Below are 19538 nucleotides of genomic sequence, written 5' to 3' on the forward strand. Positions count from 1 at the left end.
AAGAAGAAAATTACCCAACATTTGATAAAGCAAAAGCTCTTGTAGAATTTGAGGACAACAAATAACAACAACACATTGTTCCAGAGTATTTTATTTTATTTTATTTATTACAGCTTTTCAATTTTCAAAAAATATGCATGGACAATCTTTCAACATTAACCCTTGCAAAACCCTGTGCTCCAATTCCTCCCCTCTTCTCTCTACCCCCTCCCCCAGATAGCAAGCAATCTAATATATGTTAAACATATGTTAAACATGCTAAAAATATATGTTAAATCCAAAATATGCAAACATATTTCTACAATTATCTTGCTGCACAAGGAAAATCAGATCAAAAAGGGAAAATGAGAAAGAAAATAAAATGCAAGCAAACACCACCAAAAGAGTGACAATGCTGTGCTGTGATCCACACCCATTTCCCACAGTCCTCTCTTGTTCCAGAGTATTTTAAAAGAGAAATGAGAATCATGAGAATAGAATTTGTGGTCTGTATAGCAAAAATAATTGATAGAATGGGAAAACTTGCATTTGCAGTGGCAAATTTCACCAAAGAAACAAAAAAGAGAACAATGGAAAGAGAATGTAAATGCAGAAGTAAAGGACAATCTTAAAGAAGAAAATCAAATGTATATGTGTGTGTGTGTGTACATACCTTAAAAGAAAATATGTCAATCTGCAAATAAAACATACTTATCTTGGAAGAAATAAATTTATTTCTGGGAGTAGGGATGAAGAATGGGAACCAAACTGTGAACAAAGTACTTTTAATCTACTTAGGAACTGCTAGATAGAGCAATAGAGTGCTTGGCTAGGGGTCAGGAAGAACTGAATTCAAATCTAAACTTGGACACTTACCAGTTGGGTGACTCTGTGCTAGTCATTTAACTCTGCCTCAACTTCCTCATTGGTAAAATGAGCTAGAGAGGAAAATGGCAAATCACTCCAGTATCTCTGCCAAGAAAACTTCAGATGTGGTCATGAAGAGTTGGGCATAACTGAAACAAGTAAGCATCAACAAAAAGTTATGAAGAGCTTTAAATACCAGAGATTTTATGTTTGATCTTAGAGGCCAATAGGAAACCACTAGAATTTAGTAAATCTATCAAGAATTCTTTTTAACCTCTCTGCAACTTTTCACACTATTGATCATCTCTTCTCTCTCGATATTCTTGACTTGACTCTCTCCTAATCTGTTTGATTTCTCTTCCATGCTTTTTGCTGTATCTTTATCTAAGTAATACACACACTATCCATAGGTATCATTTCCCCCAACACTTTGTCCCAGACCCTCTTCTTATTAGCTCTCATGGATTGGACACTATATATACTATATTTTTTAATTGGATAATTAGGTAAACAACACCTGACCTCAATTTCCTGGGTTCTATGATACTGTTTTTCCCTTTTTCTCCTAGAAGTTTTTACTTCTGCATTCAGAACACTAACATGGGAACCATGTCCCAAGCCAGAACTCAGAAGGGCTTACTGTCTCTAGTCTAGTCTGGTCTCCATCCCTAAGCCCTGGAGGCTTTCCAACTCAGGACATTAACACAGTTTCAATGCTCCCTGAGCAGGAATGCTGCTGTTGTGGACTTCCAGTCAATTTACTTGTTCTGGTACCTGATTTCTCCAACAGGACAATGTCAGAAACTTCTATCTTGTCCATATATATTCCTCTCTAGATTTCTTTTTTAGATCATTGATGGAATAAAAGTGACCTTTCACATATATATCTTACCTAGATGCCTTTTCCCATGTGTGCCTTTGCACTTTCATGTCTGGGATGCTTTCCTTCCTCACCACTGCCTGTTAAGAATGACTAGCTCCCTTCAAAATTCAACTCAAATGAACCTCCTACATAAGGTGTCTCTGGTTTCGGTTTTCCTGACCACCTTCCAATTTCTCCCAAAATTACTTTATATCTCTATGTGTTTTGTATTTACTTATATATGTACATGGTTTCTTCATAGATTCATGTAAATTCAATTAGAGCAAACTGTTCTTTTTGTCTTTGTATCCAGTGCTTAGCATAGTACTGACACATAGTAGGCAATTAATGACTGTTTGTGGATGGATTTTTTTATCTGTCTTACAATGTGGTTAATATTTTGCAAACTATGAATACAAGCTATCAATATTCCTAGTAATTTTAATGATTTCTCTTGTGAAGTGTGGCATAAAGTACGAGATGAACAGAACTTTATCTTTCTGCTTTCTTCTTCCTAGGGATTATCTTCTCTCTCTCTCTTACTCATCCATGTTCCTTAGATGTTCCTCAGCATTAATTTCTCACTTCCTTGGGTTTAAATCTTGGCTCTAATATTTACTTTAGAAAATGATAAGATCTGAGTTCAAGACTCATTCTTTCTCTAACGCCCACCCAGTATGATCTTGGGCAAATCATTTAATATCCTTGGGCCTTAGTTTTCTCATCTGTAAAATGAGGCCCTTTCCTGCTCTAAATCCAAGATCCTGGGATCCTCTTTTAGTTTGCAAGAATGTCTCTGGCTCTACCCTTTCTCCTTCTGAGTTATCCCCTTGTCTTTTTCACCTATCCTATCACTGCCCTGTTTCTACATTCAATTTTGTCCCTCCAAGTGATTCTCTTTCCCTATAAAAGTTCAATCCTTTTTGTCTTTCCTTTCCCTACAGCACTGTCTAGCCATATACACTTTTGAGCCTGTCACTCTTCTTAACTCCTGTCCTTCTGTCCCCTCATTGCATCTGTCCCACTATCCATGTTTATCTGTCCCCTCTGCCCATCCCGTCTATCTCTTCCCATCACCTCTATTCCTCTGTGTCAACATTTGTCCTTTCATCTATGCCTTTTGTTTCCTTCCTTTCTGTCCCTGGATATTTTTGCCTAAATCTCTTTTCCTGGGTCCTCATCTCTCAAGCTCTGTCCATTTCTTCTGTCCTCTCCCTCTGTCCCTATCAGCCCGACCCATCCCATTTGTCCTTCTGTTTCCATATGTCCATCCATCCCATTTGTGCTCGTCCATCCTACTTGTCCCTCTGTCCACCTCCATTCTGCTTGTCCCTCTTTGTTCACCCTCATTTGTCCCGCCGGTGCCTTCTGTGTCCGTCCATCTGTCTTCCCCATCTGTGCCTCTGGATCTGTCCGTCTGTCCGCCCCATTTGTCCCCCGCTCCATCCTACCCATCTCTGTGTTCCTCCGAACACCCCCCTGACTCCCTGTATCCTTCTGTCTGTCCCCCCAGCTGAGTCTCTGTGCATCCCGCCTGTCCCTGGGACCTCCCTGCTCGGGGTCTGCCTGTCCCGGCTGCGCCGCCTGTCCCTCGGAGGCTCCGTCCGCCCCCGCCCGGCTCTGAGCAGCTGCTGGCCCGGGGCCGCGGCTCCTACCCCGGCCACCAACTCTCCGGCTTTGCACTTTCTCTACTTCGGACCCGTCCCCGCAGAGTCCAGGAAGGAGCCGGCCTCTCATGACAGGCGGGCTCCGCGACCAATGATCGCGGCCGCCGAGGGATCCGGCCACGCCCCGTGCCTTCTAGTGACCAATGGTGACTCGCGGGCGGGACTTCCGCCGCCGCCGAGGCCGCCGCCTCGGGGAGAGCGGGGCAGCCCAGTGGGCGCCGCGGGGCTCGCGGGGCTCCGGGGGCCGCGGGTTCGAGGCCGCGCCGGGCCCGGGCGCGCTCAGGCAGCGGGAGGCCGGGCCCGCGGGCGGGGCCGGGGGGGCCGCCTCGGCGGGGGGACCGCGACCGGGCCGGGGTCCCGGGGGCAGGGGCTCGAGTTCCCCGTGAGCGTCCCCGGGGCCGGGGCCGGGGCCATGAACGGCTTCAGCACCGAGGAGGACAGCCGGGAAGGGCCCCCAGCCCCGGCCCCGGCCCCCGCGCCCGCCGCTGCGCCCGCGCCCGCCCCCGGCTACGGCCAGAGCTGCTGCCTGATCGAGGACGGGGAGCGCTGCGTCCGGCCTGCCGGCAACGCCTCCTTCAGCAAGAGGATCCAGAAGAGCATCTCGCAGAAGAAACTCCGGCTGGACATCGACAAAAGCGTGAGTTCCCCAGCCCCCGCCGGGCAGGAAACCGAGGCCCAGAGAGGGCAAGCGACTGGCCCAAGGTCACACAGCCCGCGTGCGCCCTGTGCCCGCGCGGCGGAGCCCAGGCTGGAGCCCGGAGCGCCTTCCGAGCCTTGTTTCCCCCGCCCCCACCCCCGTCCCCATCCCCATCCCCATCCCCATCCCCACTCGGCTCCCTCCTCAGGTGAGTGGGGGAGGGAAGGGAGCTGGAGCAGGGACCCCAAGCTGGAGGACAGATGCAGCCTCGAGCCCGGACTTGGGCAACACTCGAAATCGTCAGAGCAATTGGTTGGTTTCTTTTGTTTTGTGCGTTGTGAGCACTAGCATTTGGGAAGGGGCTCCGGACGCACCACCAAGGGATTCCCTTTCCCAGTCAGCCCTTATGATCAGCTTGCCCAGGTCAGCGAGTCCTCGGGAGCTCATCTGAGGGGGTGACCTTGGCCAAGTCATCCCCGTGTTTTAATTCATCAGGAAACGGAGGAGATCAGGATCCGATTATCTCTTAGCCCCCTCCCGTCGCAGTGTATTAGGAAGAGGGTAGTGGGCTTTCTTTTCTTCAGCTTCTAACTTTTGCCCCATGGAGAACGTGTGTGTACGCACACCCCGAATTTTTCTTGAAGTCAAGTTGCTCATGGATCAACCCCCAAATGGTAAGGCTGCTTTGAGAGGAAGGGTGCTTTCGGGTGTTTATGGAAATGGAGCTTACCAAGATGGGGCTAGAAATAAGGCTGAGGTCGCTTTGGTTTTATTTGTTTTTCTGAAGAGTGGTTTTTACATTGAATGGGAAAGGAAAGAAAGCGAGAGCCTTCCTGGACAAATGTTTTTCTACTTAAAGGCCTCACCGCTGTTCCTTGCTTGCTCCTCTAATGTATTTTATTCTGTGGATTGAGTCCTTCCCTTAACCTTTCTTGTGCCTGGAACCCCTTGGATTGTCTTACGGATCTCTTCTTTGAATAATGTTTTTAAGGAAATGCTAAATTGCAATTTGAGGTTATTGAAAATAAAGATTTAATTGTTTTCCCAACCAACCTTAGTTTGAAAACCTCTATCTTGATTCTTTATGTTCCTTGGAGATAGGTTTTCCAGATCACTGAAAGACAGTCCCTAAATTCAAGTGTCACCTTTGATCCTGGGCAAGACCTTTAATCCCTCTCCCCACACACTCTCCAAAACTGAAATTTGCAGAACAATTAACCAATATGCTTTGGTGGTGTAGAAGTTTTCTCACTCTCCCTCCACCTTGCAAATCTTCACCACCACCACAACAAAAAAAGCTTCCAAGCTTTTCCCTCAAAACACACTAGCTAGCTTCAAAAAAGCAGTTCACCTAGCTGTAGCATTTCATAGTGTACAAAGCACCTTTTGCTGCACAGAGGTATGAGGTAGATAATGAATGTGCTGAATTTTCCTTCTTTTTTTTTTTCTTTTATTTATTTATTTATTTTTGAATGTGCTGATTTTTAACCCCATTTTATACATGAGAAAATTGAAGTCCTGTGTGGAGGAGTGCTGAGCCCGAGGCCACTTGTCTGGGAAGAGGTAGAACCAGCAACAAAAGCTGGGGCTCTTGATTTCCTCCTTCAAGTACTCTCTGAATAGCTTGTGCTACATCTTGCAGCGTTATAAATATTTTTTAATTGAATGAATGGGAATTTAAATTTGATTACAAAGACGCTTAGGGCCTCCTACCTGATTGTAGGAAACTTGTCTGCAGGAGGTTCTAGTTTACAATTCTAGAGATGTTCTTAATTGGTTGATAATGAGTGCTTTTTAGAATGTCATCTGTTGTCAAGTTCAGTGGCAGTTTCACTATTAAGGAGTCAGATTTGTTAAGGAGACTAGACAGGGTCGACTATTTAACATTCAAGAAGTCTTAAGTGAGATGAATGACTACTTCCCACAGCTAGTAAATGCAGAGCCAAGAATTGAACCCAAGTCCTTTCACATCAAGTCCAGTCCCTTGTTCTACTGTATCAAACTGCCTCTCATCTAGAACTAAAGGATTAGCCAAAAAATGAAATATTCCTCCATTATCAGCTAGGTTTGGGTTTTTATAAATCCTTTGTAAAGCTGTTTAGCAATTGCAGTAATAGTGCACTTTTGAAATCACAACTTATATTTACCATAGCTTTTAAATCTATTGACATCTGGATGCTTTTACAACTGGGTTGAGACCACAAGTCTCCTCATTGATTTAGACTATTTGGGGGTGATTTTTCCCTATGTTTGGGGAATAAGAAAAAAAGGGTAATGAATTGCAATTACCTTGCTAAAAGTAATACCTCCTCACCTCTCAAATGGTACTTTTTAGGAACAGATTCACTAGCAATTTTCTTTTCAAGGTGGTGTCGTTTCAGAAAGGGATTCCATTTCTTCTCAAGAATGAGCAGGACTTCAGTGAAAAGTAACAGCTTTCTTGCTAAAAATCAGATTTGCAAATGGGGGGGGAATGAAGATAAGGGGGGATACTCTTTCCAAATCCCAATCAGCTGAATTACAGAAAATCTGTTCTTGGTAATGGTTAAAAGCATATGCTGACTCAGTATTTATAGAATCATGGAATGTCATAGCAAGAACCTTAAAACATAGAATACATTGAAAGGGACCTTACAAACCATCTAGTTCAACACCTTTATTTCTCACAGATAATGAAAATGAAGCCTGTAGAGGGTAAGTGACATCCAAGGTCATGTCAATACAAAAGCAGAAATTGTGTTTTAATAGCCTCAGAAAGCAGATGATTGAAGCAATCGTTATGTAGCTTTATACTATTTATTATTGATGTGTTGGCAGTGTTCTTTATTTCAAAAATCACCTCTTTTTGGCATATCTCTTCTCTTTTGAAGGGAACCAAATAGTGATTAGCATGATGCAGTAAAAAGAAATATTGTTGAATTGAAAGGACTTTAGGCTGTTTGACTAGTTAGCTTAGTAGAAGTAGCATCCTGGAACTATGGAAGGAGCCAGTTTTAATCCTAATTCTGGCAAAAAAAAAAAAAAAACCCTTCTTTCTGGGCCTCAGCTATCTCCTTTGTCCTCTAGTTAACAGTTGGACTAAATAATCTCTAAAGATTTTCAACTTTTAATTTTCCACAATCAAGTTTTATTATGGCTCAACTCTTGATTTTTATACCCATGTGCAACTCTTGGAGGCCATGTGGTATGGTAGGAAGATTTGAGTAGAAGGACATGTGGTTTCAAATCCCAGCTCTGTCATTAGTTAGCAATATGATCATAGACCTCACTTTACTTCTCAAACCTTATTTCCTTTTGCCATCTGAAAAATGAGAATAATACTGGTGCCGCCTCCTCCCAGAGATGTAATTGAGGTTAATGCTTTGTAGAAACCAGTGTTGTAGAAACATGAGTTGAGCTCATATTTTCTTTCATTTTTAGTGTCAGTTAACTAGAAGAATAATACCTTCCCTTTCTTACTTAGATGGACCATTGAGGAAGAACTATGTCTCTGAAGAAAGGAATCATATATTAGAATGCCATTCATTTTGACTTTGACTATAAAGATAGTACTTGAGACTTCCTGTGTCTTGAAATATTTTAAAATAGTTGAAAGACTCTAAATGATTGCTGTCTACCTCATTAGACTGTAAGGTCCTTGATAGTGAATGTTTACTTTTTTTTTTTTTTTTTTTTACAAAATACTTGGCATATTTTTTTATGAAACATACAAAAAAATCTTCTTCTTCTTTTTTTTTTTTTTACAAAAACATTTACAAAATACTTGCCACAAAGTAAGTGCTTACTAAATGCTTCTTAACTGACTATTTAAGGCTTGAGGATTGTAGATTTAGAGCTGGATCTTAGAAGTCATCAAATTTAACTCATTTTACAGAAGAAGAAACTGAGGCCCACAAAGTTTAAGTGATTTGCCAAAGGCCTTACGTTTCGGAAAGAACAGACCTAAAAGAGGTCTTATTTTGCTTTGTATTTATTTTGAATTTTTATTGTTATTTTTTGGAAGGACTTTTTTTATATCAGTTTTATCTACATATATTTATGCATACACACACATAAATCCCTCCTTTCCCCAACCCATATAACTACTTTTTAAAATAGTGAAACCAACTGACATCTCTAGTAAAGGTTCTTTTTTTCTAATAAAAAGGAGAGCCTAGTGATAAAATATGCATTATTCTACACCCTATCTTTCTTATTCTGCAAAGAATGAAGAAAAAGAGATTTTCTCTTCTTTACCTGATGGCCAAATTTGATCATTATAATTAGATGGTTAGGTTCCTTCTGTTGTTCTTCCAATTAACATTGTTTCTTTTTCTGCTTACTTCCTTCTGAATCAGTTTATTGAAGTCTTTCAATGCTTTTCTGAATTAATAGACTCCATCTTTAACAGCACTAGCCAAATGCAGTCCTGCCCAGTAACTTTTAAAAGACAAAAGTGTTGTAGGGGCCAAAATAAATCACTTCCACCCATGCTTAAACTTAAAACTATTTATTACCAAAGGATCTAACTCAATTAAAAAAAAAAAATGTTCATCCAAATAAATTGCCAGTGTTTATTATTTTCTCATTGAAAAGTGCCAAATTTATTGTGGGCTGATTTCATATCCGTTTACTTTCATCTTTTAACTAGCAATCCAGAAAGTAACCTCCAATTCAAAAGTGTCCAATTAGAAGACGAAGAGAACATTTGTGCACCATCTGCTTCAGTGTCAATAATTCTAAGTAATTTAGAGAACCGCTCATTTCTCTATGGTTTCCCTTAGCTAACCCTGGGGTTTAGCAAAATCAGATCCCTCTCCTCCTTATCCATCCTTATATGTAGTCATGGGCTTTGAGCATTTGAAGGGAGTAGTATGCTGGAGAGGGAAGTGACCTAGACTTGAAACATCTAAAGTCTCAGAACTAGAATATTTAGTCTCAGCTCTAGCATTGGTTATCTTTGTGACATTGTTTGAATCATTTTGCCTCAGTGAACTGTTGCTTTCTCTTAAGAAAGGGATTAATAAGCCCTGCTCTATTTAGATTGTTATGTGATTTAAATGAAATATTTGCATAAAAACTCTGTAAGGCTGTATAAGTTGCAACTTAAAAAAAAAAAAAATCAGCCTGTATCCATAAAAAGAAATATCACAAAATAAGTATTTGGATCAGCCACTAAGTTTTTCCTCAATAATATAAAGTTTTTTATCTTTCTTTATAATTTGATCTGTACATGAAGTCAGAAACATAGTCTGAGAATTATAGAAAAATCAGAAACCTTAGAGATTAGTCTAAATTCCCTTGCTTTTTACATGGAGCAGCTGAGGCCCAGTGTGGGTAAGTAATTTGACAAAGATTTCCCTTGTATCATAGGTTTTAGATTCATACATAGAATGAAATTTTAAGAAAATTTGGCAACTTATTTGTAAGTAGATATTACTCATATAAAATATCATAACTCGGTCATCTAGAACATCCTTGCTCACTCTTTTCAGGTTTTGTTCATTCTTCAAGGCCAACTTTGTTATCTCCCCCCCTCCCCCTTGCAAACTCCTAATACTTCTAAATCTTGCTAAAATCTTTTTTGTCACATTCTTCTCTTATTCCAAAAAACCTTCAGGGGCAACTCTGAGTAATTGAAAGTCCAGTAGTGACCCTAAATAGCAAGAAGGCAGGGGATGTTGCACACTCAGTCACTGATCAGTTATATTCTACTCAATTGTTTTCCTTTGGTATAAGAAAGGGTTCAGTTTGGGGGCAAGGGTGGAGCATATCCAGAAATTACTATACTATAAAAACAAAAAGTATCAATAAAATTTAATTAAAACACAAAACCTTTATTGGCTTGCCATTGTCAACAGAATAAAGGACAAACTCCTCAGCTGACATTGAAGGCCCTTTCATAGTTTGGCTTCAGTCTCATTTCCACATATATTTCCTATTGCTGGCTGGTTTGACCCTCTTTCCCAGCTAAACCAGGCTCTTTATTGTTCTTAGAATATATGCTGTTCTTTTCCATGCCCTTGCTGTTCACCACATCTGGAATGATGTCTTCCTTCTCCTCTGACTAATCCAATCCTGTTCATCCTTTATATCTCCATTCAAGTCCTACCTCCTGCAGGAAACCTTAATAGCAATATTAATAATGATAATAGCTTTCTTACAAAGCCTCCCTTGACTACAGCAAACCCACATTTCTCCCTTCTCTCAACTCAATGCACTCATTATTTGGCATTTATCACTGACTGTCTTTGTAAACATTTTGAAAGTGCTTTGTGAAAATGTTAAAGCAGTATATAAATATGAGTTATTATTACTGTAATGCAATATTAACTATGTATCTTATCTCTCCAACTAGATCTTAAATTCCTTAGGGTAGGAACTGTATGTATCATACTTTGTAGCTCCCCTGGTGCCTTTCCCATAATAGGCAGTGGATATACTGTCAATTAATATTCTGGGTACTGAGCCTATTGTATTGTTAACTGGCAATTCACTTTAGCTGTGTTTGTTTCCCTCTAGGTAAGACATCTGTATATCTGTGATTTTCACAAAAATTTCATCCAGAGCGTACGAAATAAAAGGAAGAGAAAGACCAGTGATGATGGTGGAGATTCTCCTGAGCATGAAACAGACATCCCTGAGGTAGCGATCAGAAAATGTAAAGGATGAATTGTGTCCAGTGTATATCTTAGGCCTTATCAGAAGTCTATGGAATATTTGACTTGGAAGGGACCTTAAAGCAAAATTGAGAAAGAAAAGACCTTTGGTATCATCTAGTCCAAACCCCTCATTTCATTTTGTAGCTTAAGAAACCTCAGAAAGAGGTAACCTTCAAGATAATATGGCATAAACTTTGGCAAAGTTTTGACTAGAACCCCAGTCTTCTGACCCCTTTTACTATCTAGACTACTTTTTAAACCTTATTTTTAATAACACTTTTTAAAAAATATCACCTTCATTCCCTTTTCTCATTTAGTCTTTCCTTGTAACAAAGATTTTAAGAGAAAGAAAAAAAGCAGTTCAGCAAAATCAGCTAATGCTTTAGTCACATCTGACAATAAATGCAGTATTCCACACCCATAGTCCTTACCTCTTTGAAGAAAGGAGAGAAATGAATTTTCTCAGCCACCAAGCTGCCTTTCTTTTAAAGACTTTTAGGATAATTCATAAACCGAAGTGCTGCATAGAATTTCATAAAGCTATTAATTTTTGCCTCTTAACATTTTGGACCCTGAAAGTATCCCCAGATATAGCCTTGAACCAGAGAAGCTATTTCATTTACAATAGCTAGAACGCACAAGAACTTTTCCATCTAAGAGACAGCCTTGCCTCAAAGATGCCTACCTCTGTCAAGAAGAAAGCTTTAAACAAGTGCTCAGGAAGGAATATTGGATTTTCTTTCTTTCTAAATTGTTTTCACTTAAGACTTAAAAGAAGTAGAAGCGTTTAGCACACATTGTATGTCTGGTGCATGAATATTTCATAGGGCACTCCAGTAGAAATGATTCTGCAGGAATGGAGAGAGGAGATAGTCTTTTGTCTGCAGATTTTACAGAATGTCAGCACTAGAAGAGACCTTGGAGATCACCTGGTACAGCTTTCTTATTTTACAGTTGTAAACGTGAGGCATTACAAAGAGGCAGTGACTTGGGCAAGGTCATACAGCAAGGTAGTAATGAAGCTGAGCAATTTTTTAAACTTATGGCATTTATGTTCCCCTTCTTGTACCTTTTCCAGACCCAGTTATACTGTTTCTTTTGTTCTTTGCCTTCTTTTTTTTCTTCAAGAACTGATGTTCCTTTTTCAAAATTCCTTTCACATGAAAAGTTTTAATGAAATGGTCTAGAAAGAAATAAAGGGCTTGAGTCCCTCAAACTGATGACTCGCTTTGTATGTTGTTGTTTAGTCATAGCTGACTTTCTGTGACCCCAATTAGAGTTTTCTTGGCAGGGATACTATAGTAGTTTGCCATTTCCTTCTGTAGCCCATATTATAAATAAGGGAGCTAAGGCAAACAAGGTTAAGTGACTTGCCCAGGATCACATATTGTTAAGTGTCTGAGGCTAAATTTGAACTCAGGAAGACAAGTCTTCCTTTCAGACCCAACACTCTCTTCACTGTACCAACTACTTGCCCCTCTCCATCTATTCCAGAGTACATAAATTAATCCATTTTTTCTGAGACATCAGTGTTTCTTATATTGTATTTTTTGAAAGGGGTATACCAAATCCACCTTGATCTTCACCATTTAATCATTGATAGTGACTCTTGCCTTAAGCATATGAAGATCTTTCAGAGTCTTTAGATGTAGAGAAATGAGACAATCCCTTCCTTCAAGGAGCTTACATTCTAATGGGGGAGGCAATAGTGGACAGGGAAGTGCGTTTTTGGTCTAGGTTGTGAGTGGAGCTATAAGGCATTTGATTTTCATATCTTTTTTGATAACAGTAGTACTGTTGGTTTTATTGTTATTCCTAGAACAAGAGGTCGAAAGCAGGGAGAAATAGGGATGCAGGGCAATTGGTGAGATGCCCTGTAGGGCCAGGTTTTTTTTGGTTGATGGTAAGTGACTACCTTCATTCTGAAATTAGGATAGAAGTATGCTTAAAACAGAATTTGAGGCTACAACTTTCACACTTATTTCTTCTTCATTCTCTCTTTTTAATCTCATCAAGTTCTACCATTTCTTTCTTTGAGATTGTCTCCTTGTTTCACCATTTTTTCTCTGTTCCTAAGGTCACCATCCTAAGCTGTATTATTCTCATCACCCCACACGTGGGTTGCTGCATCATATTCTTAATTGATACTATCTCCTTCTTACATCAAACCCCATGCAACATGCCATCCTCTGCCTATATGCATTTCCATAGGCTATTGTCCAAAGATTGCATGCACACTTTCCCCTTCTCTTGCTTTCAGGCTCCTTATCTTCTTTCAGAGTTCAGCACAGATGCTATCTCCTCTTTGTAGCCTTTCCTGACTCTTCACTGATCACCCTCTGAAAGTACTCTTTTCCTATTCCAGATCTTCCTAGGGTACTTTGTTTAAATGTCTTCTTTGCCCTCAATATCTTTTACTTTTGAATATCAATAAAAGATAGCTATGTGGTACAGTGAATAGAATGTTAGACTTGATTCAGGAACCGTGGGTTCAAATCTTCTTCCATATACTTCATAACTATGTAACTAAGCAAGTGAAATAAATTTTTCTTGGCCTTGGTTTCCTCATCTTTAAAATGGAAATTTTAAAAAGCACCTTCCTCTTGGTGGGAATCAAATGAGATAGCACTTTAATCTAATTTCTATCATTATTATTAATGATGAATCAACCAGCATTTACTCAATACCTCCCAAATGTCAGGCATCATGCTAGGGCCAGGGCATGGAAAGACAAAAGTGAAACAATCTTTGCCCATAAGTAGTTTTCATCTATAGGAAGAGATAACTTGTACACATATGTAGTATCAGATCTTTCTCCTTAGACTATAAATTCCTTGAAATTAAGAAGAGTTTTCATTTGTCTTTTTATCCCTAGCACCTAGTAGAATATTTGCTAGTCCCTGATTTGTATCTCATAGAACAATGTCTGGATTATTGATTTTTTGCAGGACTTAGTAGGCACTTATTCAAGCATGTGTCTGCCAAACTTTACCCTACACACCCAACCTCATCTTCCATTTCCATTCCCGTCCCACTCCAAAAAGGCAGGTTTTCTCTCTGCTCTCTTTACCATGTACTGTGTCTTCTTCATCCGCCTCCAATTCTTCATTCACTTCCCTTCTTTAAACTCTACTTATACTATCAGAGTGCTATAAAGTCTGTTTGACCTTTTCAGCCCTAATGGTTCGCTCCCTTTCTTTGATAATCAGTACTAAATAGTGTAATGCTGAGTTGCTTGCCACTCTTTTCTATCCTCAATTAACTTATGAATCCATTGAGCTACCATTCTTTATACTTCCTTTCTAGCATTTCCATAATTTTCTATTAGTATCCCCAGCACTTAGCCCAATGTTTTGCACATAGTAAGAGTTTAATAAATGCTTCATTCATTTATAACTAGCACAATGCTGAGCAGATAATGAAATACTTGTTGATAATAGTTTCTTTATTGTTCTCTCCAGGTTGATTTGTACCAGTTGCAAGTGAATACATTGAGGCGCTACAAAAGGCATTACAAGTTGCAGACCAGACCAGGATTCAACAAGGCACAGCTAGCAGAAGTATGTAGGGATATGGCTTTTGAAAATAATAACCTTCACATTCTTCCTCCTGACTTCTTTCACTAGAGCCTGCTGCGTTCTCTGATAATAATTGTATGGTTACCTTTTATCATCCTCAATAAAAAGGATCCTTTTCTTGAATTAGTTCCCCTCTATTTCTCTCCTCCCCATCCCTGCCCCAGTCTCTCATTCCAAACTTCTTTCTAGGACTGTGGCTCTTTGCATCTTTGTTTTTAAAAAAAAAAAAAATTCAATGTTCAAGAGGCTTCAGCCAAGAAAAGATCACATGACTTACTTAAGACACCCAAGTCTCCTGATTCTTCATTGTAATGTGGTAATGGTTGATTATTTGCATATTTCTATATTCTTCCTCTATAGCCCATTATGCTGTCATAACCTAATATTTTTAAATCATTTCTGTACTCTTGTAGGTACTTTTGTGGATTCTCTCCTATCTGTTCCCACATCTCCCCTCCCCTTCTCTTTTTTTCCTATGTCCTTTTTTCTAGGTGTCCTAGGCCCAGCAGTCAACTCTGGATTTTCTGTTGTCTCATAAAAGCCAGCAGTCTCACTTCCTTTTTATTCTTTCTATGGAAACTTCCTCATTGGCTTTTTCGATTTTCCCTTGACTAGTCCTCATTAGAGGTCCAAGTAAAACACAGGGGAATTCTAATACATTGTGTTCCATTTATTGAAACAGGTTTTAAGTCTGTTGGTGGAAGGAGTATGGGATAAAGAAGAAACTTGTATTCACTAAACTTTAAAACAAAGAGTAATCAAGAATCCAGTGAAAAATTGTAAATAATTTATGTGCCCAGTAGGCATTAGGGGAGATGCAAAGTTTATATATGACATTCTTTCCCCTCATGGCTTTTGTAGTCTATGGTAAATAAATAACTATAATATCAAATAATACACAGTAAGCAGAGAAATGCTTCCAAAGTGCTATTAAAGGGTGAAAATATGCATCATTATTGACTAGGGGGAATCCATGTGACATGACATAAGACTAAAAGGATAGTATGACATTTTATTGCAAAGGGCCTTGAATGTCAGACTAATGAGTTTGAATTTGAATAAGCCAATGAAAAGATGGCTTTTTTTCTCTTTCCATGTTTCACAAAGAGTTGTTCAGCTTCTTGTTAGATAAATTTATGGATTTAGAGTCTCAATTTATTCAATTGGAAACTTATTTCAACAGATCTAAAAAATTGACATGTTTACAAAGATCTATGTAAAGATGGGGAAATGATCTTGAGTAAGTTGACAAAAGTTCCATTACATTTAATGTAATCATTTAAATGTGTTCTCTCTCTACCTTCCTCTTTTTCCATATATATGTATATGTACATGTGTATGTGTGTGTGCAAATACATATTCATATATATGTGTGTATTTATAACTCCTTTCTCTGATACTTAATGATTCAAAAGCACTTTTTTCACACCTTCCCTTTGAGGTAGTAGCTTTATCTTCATTTTAAAGATGAAGAAACTGTTTCAGAGAATGTATAATAACTTATCTAAGGCCATGCCATTAAGTGGCAAAGCTGAAATGCAGACCAGATTTTTTGTGACTACCCTTCTCCCCAAAACCACAGTCTTCCAGAAGGCATCTTCCTTTTGTTTCCCAATTCAGAACACTGAGTAAATTGACCTTGAAAGTTACTTACTCATTATAGAGAGCTATTTTCTCATATTTAGGTATCCATCCTTTATAATACTTTGCATATATGGTAGGCTCTCAATATATATTTGTTGTATTAAACTCAGTTGAATATGGAAAACTAACAAGTTAATCATTCTCAGGAGTATGTATCCCTAGGGTAGCCACCATCAGCAAGGTTTTACTATCCTAATTGACTGAACCAATAAAAAGGGAAAATATATTCCTGACACCCTGCATTAAAGCTAAAAATGCATCTTCCTGCAAAAATACTTGTTGATGGCAATCAGATATCATTGAAATAGTTCTGTTAATATTCTTCACAGTCATCTAAAAATTATAGCTCCCCTTCACATCACACTTAAAAAGTTACAAAGAATTTTGTACAGGTGACCTCATTGGATCCTCACAATAGCCCAGTAAGGTGAATAGTGTAAGAGAGGAAATATTCCCAAAGAGGACAGGTGGCTTGCCCAGTGTTCCACAGCCAATAAATGGTAGAGTCAAGATTCAGGCTAAGAGCTTCTAGTTCCAGACCTGCTGTACCATAACTCACTTAAAATGTCAGCTAAATTTGTGTGAGCTGGCCAGGGAGCCTAGCCTTCATTCTGTAGAACAGTGATTCTATATGGACAACATTAAAAAAAAAAAAAAGAAAGAAAGAAATATAACCTACTTTTAAGTGGGAGATTCCCTGTAGTGAGATGTCCCTAGAGAGAGAATTTTGTTGCTCCAGTTTGTGAATTAAGTGAACCCTTTGTATTCTCCACATAGACTGTCAGCCGTCACTTCCGGAACATCCCAGTGAATGAGAAAGAGACCCTTGCTTATTTCATCTATATGGTGAAGAGTAACAAGAGTAGACTGGATCAGAAAGCAGAGAGTAACAAGCAACTGGAATGATGAAGAGTTCGACTGTCAAGAAATTAAGTATAATACTTAAAAGACTGGTGATACCTGGTACATTTGTACCAATGAAGACTGTTAAATTCTACTGTAAATTTAAGGGAAAAAAAGTATGAATGATGGAAGAATTCAATTTTCAGTTCAGTTCAACGAAGATTCATTAAGCGCCTACTAAATATGTAAGGCCTTTTGTGGCCAGGAGTAGTGTATTCTATTGCTTCCATGTGTGTATAGAAAGACTTTCTTTTAAGACTGGATTGAGAAATAAGAGTCAAGCACTCTTACATGACTGTGGCAGGCTATGATGCAGCAGATTACAGCATTAAATCATTTCTTCTGGAAATGTGGGATCTAATAGGTTATAAATCAAACAATTCAATAACTTCCCTTGAGCCAGATGGCCATTGTGTTGGGACCTAGCCATAGATACCAGGGAAGCAGCAGTTGAGGATTAAGGTATATGGGCAGAAGGATGTATGTAACTTCATGTAACCTGCCCAGGGCCCAGAAGTCCCCCATTTTTCACCAGCTTTGCAGTTCACTGGAGTCAGCCAACACATCCTTCTGAACCCATTGAAAATCTGTTTCCACACTACCAACACAGTGCCTTGCCTGGAGTAGGCACTCAGCTAAAGATCTGTTGGTTCATTAAGCACCAAAAATACCAAATGTGAACAGCTGCCACAGATCTCTTCTGTTGGATTGGTGGGAAAGATTAGTGTCATGCTTCAGGTAGGAGTTGGTGGATGACCATCCCAGGTCCCTTCCCAACTCTAAGATTCTGTGACCTTATTTTGGAGAGAGTGAAAGGAATAGAAGTATTTGGTGCAAGTGTGTATGTGTGAGCATGAGAGAGTGAGGGAGCGAGTGAGAGTGTGAATGGGGGGAGGGAGGGTGTTGGGATGATTCAAGCCAAATTAGGATTTCAGGGCAGTTGTATTTGTTGAGCAATGTTGCAGTTCTAGAAATATTGACAGGAAAACCCTTACAACTGGTGTTGCTATCCCTGATAGGCACACAGCTATTTTTGCTGAAGCTAGGAGATAGGACCTATCCACCTTCCTTTCTTTAAGAGCAAATTCATTGGCCAAACAGGAGATACCTTCAAAATCACCGAGAATGGTGATATGATCGTTTCCACTCAAAACAAAATCAGTTGAGGAACAGAAAATGTTTGGGTTTTGGTGTTCATGCAGCATTATCAGGCTTCCAAAGGCGTCTACAATAGAGCTTATCATACCAGTGACCCGTCTTATGTGCAGTTTGCTTCTCCTGGATTGATAAAATCAAGCCAACTAATTTAAGCTTAGTAATTTACCCAGTATTTGACGTTCTAAAGGTCAGATTCTTCCCATAAGATTATATGTCAAAGCCAAGGGTTTGTTTTTTTTTTTTTTCTTAAAGTTTTATGTTTGAAAGTATGCTTTTTTGCAAATGGCTATAATCAGGATGTTTGGGGGGTGGGGAGGAGAAAAGCTTGGATTTTAAACTTACGAATTTCTTGATTCTTTTGTGTTTTATGGACAGCTGCCGTGGTGTCGTAACTTGGTTTTGACACTGAGATCTTAACCTTAAGCAGTCAAAGTAGCTTTGCCCCTAAGATAGAATGTTAATACATGTACAGCGGAGACACCAGGAGTGTAGAAGTGAGAGAATTGTTGCTGAGTGGTTTTACAAAGTTTTGGAAGATTCAGTGGAGCAGAACCACATAAATGTCATCTACAGGTCACTCCCTACCAGGAGCACTTCTGTAACTCAATTGCAACACGTTCCCTTAGCTGGAAATCTTTTTACCCACATCCAAAATGCATGTTCCAAAAAAAAAAAATCCAAGCATTTTTAAATACTGTAAATGAATGTATATAGACTATACTTTGGATCTTGGGGATCTTATTTTAATGTGCTTCCTACCCAAAAGAAGAGGGTGAAGTTTGCTCCCTGAGGGCTTGCATTCATTTCAATTCCATGTATATTTATTCATAAGAATGGGTCACAATTGTATTAGTGCTTTGCAATATACAAAGCATCTTCCTCACAACAAAACTAGGAAGTAACTAGAGCAAGAATTATCTGTATTTTACAGAGAAGAAAACTGGAGGTGAGTGACTTGTCCAAGTCACCTGGGTGACTAGTCCATTAGTAGTAAAGTGAGGACTCAAACCAGGGTCTTCCAAGTTGCAAGTGTAGCACTCTCCTTCCTACACTGTGCTGCTTCTAGCCAAAGGATTGTTGGGGTAGGCATTGTGAAAGACCAAAAGAGCCCACACTGCTGGATAACGTGTACTTCTTTCTTAATGAGATTGAACCTTTTCCAAGAGACTGCTTCAAACCCTGATAGACCCTATCAGAACTCTCAGTACTGTCCCTCTCATTCATTACCTAAAGGAGATTATGTTCCCTCCAGGCGATAGTTGATGGGGTGGTTGGGGGGGCGCTATGGATTAAAGCAGTATTTGAATGCCCTCTGTGAAAATGTTGGTATTTCAAAGAATAAAATATCTCTCTAACTCTCAGACTAAAATAGTGAAACATGCCATTGGTTTTGGTTTTGGTTTTGGTTGTTTGTGTTTTAACCTGATAATCTGTTTTTTCCATTTCAGTAGCAGTACATTTCTTTCCTAGGGAAGATGATGTCAGGCTCCATCTGTTCAAAGTGTGTTTTTAAGGATGCTTTTGTTTTTAACAGAAATCTAAGAGGAATTTTCCTCACTATCGTTTGAGTCCATTGTGTACCAAGAACAGTGTTGTTTTCCC

At 39.4% G+C, this 19538-nt stretch overlaps 1 protein-coding gene across 2 annotated transcripts; it reads left to right on the forward strand.

The window, feature by feature from the left end:
• Window positions 1-3679: 3679 nt before the first annotated feature.
• On the forward strand, window positions 3680-19305 carry SAP30L (SAP30 like). 2 transcript variants are annotated; one of them, XM_031953575.1, is made up of 4 exons: window positions 3696-4012; window positions 10514-10636; window positions 14115-14213; window positions 16653-19305. In XM_031953575.1, exons 1-4 carry the CDS (start codon window positions 3788-3790, stop codon window positions 16779-16781), a joined length of 576 nt encoding a protein of 191 aa, XP_031809435.1. In that variant the 5' UTR covers window positions 3696-3787; the 3' UTR covers window positions 16782-19305. The 2 variants fall into 2 exon arrangements, with proteins under 2 accessions (XP_031809436.1, XP_031809435.1); XM_031953576.1 differs by lacking the exon at window positions 14115-14213 and having other exon boundaries at window positions 3680-4012.
• The last annotated feature ends 233 nt before the right edge of the window (window positions 19306-19538 follow it).

Source organism: Sarcophilus harrisii, chromosome 2 (assembly GCF_902635505.1).
Source record: "Sarcophilus harrisii chromosome 2, mSarHar1.11, whole genome shotgun sequence".
Lineage (NCBI taxonomy): Eukaryota > Metazoa > Chordata > Mammalia > Dasyuromorphia > Dasyuridae > Sarcophilus > Sarcophilus harrisii.